Here is a 4,347-nt window from a genome sequence, read left to right on the forward strand (position 1 = left end):
ATCGTCGAACTCAACACAGCTAAGACCGACGCACTTCGGCCTTTGTGAGGGCGTACGCGACCTGCTACGATCAAACAGTAGTTCCCTGATGCTGGCCCTACAAGCTGCAGGTCCGACCCCACCAGGCACGGCGCGCTTCAATGGCACAGACACGTTTGTACGTAAATCCTGCACTCAGCTACGTGCTTAACCCGCCAAATTCTTCGCCATATCTTTGGGCGCAACCGTGTCGAGTCCGCTACTCAGAATTGTGTGCGAAGGTGGCACAAACGGGAAAGAAATCACTGACATGGCTAACTTCCAAAGCGCTGCCTGGCAGACAGCCGAACACAAGAGGTCGGTAAAGTATCTTTTCTGGAGAAGGGTCCACAAGAGTCCTTTGCCCACGAGCTACTCGGCCTGCATGCTCAGAGTATATCAAGAGATAATCCAGCAACTCCTGTTTGGGCTGCTTCGGGCATCCCTCGCCTGTAGCAAGCAGACATAGCTTCGAAGGCCAGCAGGTGCGCTGCTTATGAAGGCTGCAGCATCATGACTCTCACGTCTTACGAGCCAAGAAGCTAATGAGCATGTCCACAAAGCCTACCATGGCACAATATGCTGTCACATGCACATACATACTAAAAGAGACATAAGTGTGCGTGATACGCCTTTGTATATTCGTATTCGCTGGCGTCTTACTCTGGTAGCACGTGTCGTTGTTGACCGTATCGAAATTCGGCTGCGCGATGAATGCATCTTCAAGCGCTAAGTTCGCATTCAAACCATCAATTCCTAATGCTTCAGCCAGTGACTTCCGGTCTTCTGTGAAGCGGAAGTTCAGGTTTCCTCCAATGATGAGGGGATCTGTAGCTTTCAGAATGCCCTTCGGTAGATCTGCACGCCTATGGTAGCAATGCTTGCGTTCTTCAGCAGCCCCAGGAGACTTTGTCTCAAGTTCTGGAAGCCCAGCTTGAGACGTCTGATTGGGCTTTGTCGCGGAGTCGTCCGAGGCGACAGAGCTTTCGGTCCTTGTACTGCTTTCTCCCGGAGAGGAAAGCGCCCTGTCAACATCACTTGAGGCGAACTCCACCTTCTCGATGTCTTCCATCCCTGTTCTTGCCCATTCCATCACCTCCTTAACTTGGGCCACGCGGAGGGGATTGTGATTTGCCCCAGGCTGCAGCTGCATAGCCAGCACGTTGTACACTTTGCCGCACTTCTCCACTTGGACCAAAGCCGCCCCAGCATTGGACAGTGACTGTGGATAAGCTGAGGCTGAAAAGATGTAGGCGTGGCGACGCAGTATTGGCCATTTTGACAAAATGACAATGCCACCATTCCCCTTAAAACGCGAAAAGCTTCCGCATACAGAATCCCAGCTATTGTTCATCACAAAAGCAGCGGCCGCGCCCTTTTTCTTTGCTTGTTTGCGTGAGGGAAAGGCCTGGCACCACCAGCAGCGGCTACACCACGAACAACGGCCCTCCTCACCCTCATTCTTGCAACATCCTGGGTAACCACCTACCACCCGCGTCTGGAAAGGGAACAACGGCTCTTCCCGGGCAAGCCTTCTCAGCAGCCGCTGGGTCGAGCTGGAAAACACTCCCTGAATCAAAAGTACATCCGGGTGGTGTATATCTTCCAGGGAAAGCAAATAGCGGGTAAGTGCAGCCTCTCGCCTTCGCCAGTTATCATCAAAAAGGCCGCTGCCGCTCTCCATCCTTAAAGTATACGACACGACAGTGAGCTCGTCAGGAGAAGCATTAAGACAAATACTGAAATATGTGGACCTGCGGGCCTCTAAAGAGGGAGACGAAGGTAAAGCCTCTGGGGCCTCTTGCGGCTGGCTTTCTGTGGGGGGTTCTTTCTTGCGGTTCTCTCTTTGGTGTTCATAATCATTGTCCCTCTGCTCTTTATGATTGCGCCTGCGGTGGTCATGCGGAAACCTTGCCCCGCCAGCTAAACTCCCGTTTCCACGACTCTGCGTTCTGGAGGCTGGGCCGCGGCTAAGCTTTGCCCTTGATGGGTGCACTCTGGCGGGCCGGACTGCGTGGCCCTTTATAGGCCTTTTCAAACTTCGGCTAGACACACGCGACGCAGCAAGGCCACTCTTGCCTTGGGGTGAAACACTGCCTGTGGATTCCTCCGTCTTGGGGCTTCTGTTTCCTTCCTCATTGCTCTGTGGCTGGGACGACTGGGACCCAACAGTAGGCACTTCAGACTGTTCAGTCTGGTGAGGGGACTTGATGCCGTTGCTGTCAACATCTGCAACAGAAACCCAAAGAACTCTGGTATTCCTGCAAACCAAGCCTACATGCCAATGAATTAAATTCCCAACTGACCCTGGGCAAGAACAGAAAAAACATCACGGCTGACTCCATTCACACAAAGCTAACAGGAGTTTCCTCAGCACGCCTCCTGCGGTTCTACAGCTTGCCTGATTTCGCTGTAGTTTCAGCATTCGACGCCGAAGTTGACTTCTGCTCCAGAGTTTGAGGTGCTACAGGTTCTTCAGGGTGCATCATCTTCCTCTTGGGCTCCTTAAACGCATAGGTTACGAGGCTCAGAATTTCTCAAGGACGTCTGAGAAGCGCACTGAGGAATGGGAGGCTAGCAACGCAGCCATACCCACAGTACGCTGCACCAATTGGGAAATCCACAATAAGCAGCAGAAATGTTGGAAATGAGCAGCCGGGCCCTGTCTGTGCTGGTTGTGCTTCTTGTGGTTCAGTGAACGTATCAACTGTCCCGAGTCCCTATGCCTCAAGTACCGAATGGCAGTAGAACCACAAGAAAGGGAACAGCTAGAACAAACGCAATTAAAAAGCACGCGGAAATCACTATAGAGTGTAACTCGCTTCGTTTAGATCTTCATGCACCATGCATCCGCCTTGAAAAAATGAAGGTCACGGGGAATTACGCTGCGAGGCAAACTTGGGTCCAAATTCCTGAGGTATCAGCCAAAACGCGGGTTCCAGAATGAAATCTTCGTAAAACCAATCAACGAATACTGTTTGCCTAATCAAGAGATATGAGAAAGCTGACCAAGTAGCGCATGTCGAGCGGCAAGGCTTGCCTAAGTGGCAATGGTAGGAGTGAACCACTGGCAAAAAGTTAAAAGCAGCTCGACCCAGTGCCACAATATGAGTGTAATTCCGTATTTACAACCGTATGAGACAAAAAAACAATGCGACAAGGGGATGCCTCACGAGCGCTCAGGGAGTCGAGCCTGTACCCTGTAACATCTGACAGCTAATGGCCAGCACCGACCTCAAGCAAATGCGACTTCTACAGGGAAAAACAAATTATTCCATTAAAAAAGCTCATATTATCCATGAAATAACGGTAGTTGCTGTTCTTTGGGTCCCTTAGGCGTCGATAGTGTCGAGAAAGCGGTCCAAAGCAGATCGAGCGGCCTCTTTCCTGTGGGGGAGCCAATGGTACATGCTGCTTCGGCGAATAGCTCCCCAGTAAATTCACCCAAACGTCCTACCTATGTAGCAAATTAGCACATATTTGCTCCATAAAATCCCTTCGAGAAGATCGTAACACAGTAGATCTCACCTGCCTGCCTCGTGCAAGCCATGGCCGTAACCACGGCAAGTGGGACCCGCTCCACAGCACTTAAGAAAAGCTAGCAAAAGTAGACGATCCGCACTGAAATATTTACTATTTTATGTCAAGACACCAACCAAGTGAAGCACGTTGTCTCATAATGCGCATTTAAAGGCGAGCAACAATATCGACAAGGCGCCATGCGCAGTTTTCCAGCACTCTAGCACCAGTTCTGCACCGTTAAGCAATATTCATCTAATGGGGCTTCACGCTTCTGGTGCTCTTCACAGTGTGCTGTGAGTGACAGAAGCTGGGCTTAACTTTGAAGGACAAGTCTACGCAAGCACTACGCGTTACAGCACCACGACTTCGAAAGATGGAGCAGCCCTTCAAAGAACAATTGTTTCGCAATATTTGTTGATAATTATGTCCAACAAGAACGAAATATGCGAAGGGTGATAGCCCCCAGTGAAACAGACTGAAGGGGAAAATCCCAGCGGCTACAACATATCATACACTGCAGCCGAGCAAACACTGAAAAGCATTACAGGCAGTCCCTGATACTATAGATGCTTTTGGTGGCGTAAAGGGGCTGAAAAAGCTCTGGAGGCATTCACTGAAACAAGGAAAGCTAGTAGCGTCCAGCAGTGCATAGCTTTCTGGCTGTTCGGAATATTGCCATACGAACGAAATCTTCATGAATATTTCCAGGCTAATGCAAGATCACAGAACGGAACAGCATTATGCCATTGCAAGATTTTTTGTGGCCTTGAAATCGTTCACATTGTCAAAATCTCTTCTATAAAAGAA

At 50.2% G+C, this 4,347-nt stretch overlaps 1 protein-coding gene across 1 annotated transcript; it reads right to left on the minus strand.

The window, feature by feature from the left end:
- Positions 1-238: 238 nt before the first annotated feature.
- Positions 239-2,507, minus strand: ENH_00075130 (endonuclease/exonuclease/phosphatase domain-containing protein, putative; the record flags this gene model as incomplete). Its single annotated transcript, XM_013582850.1, has 3 exons — positions 239-468; positions 682-2,247; positions 2,420-2,507. 3 exons carry the CDS (start codon positions 2,505-2,507, stop codon positions 239-241), a joined length of 1,884 nt encoding a protein of 627 aa, XP_013438304.1.
- Positions 2,508-4,347: the final 1,840 nt, after the last annotated feature.

The sequence above is a fragment of the Eimeria necatrix genome, genomic scaffold (genome assembly GCF_000499385.1).
Source record: "Eimeria necatrix Houghton genomic scaffold, Enh_scaff76, whole genome shotgun sequence".
Classification (NCBI taxonomy): Eukaryota; Apicomplexa; class Conoidasida; order Eucoccidiorida; family Eimeriidae; genus Eimeria; species Eimeria necatrix.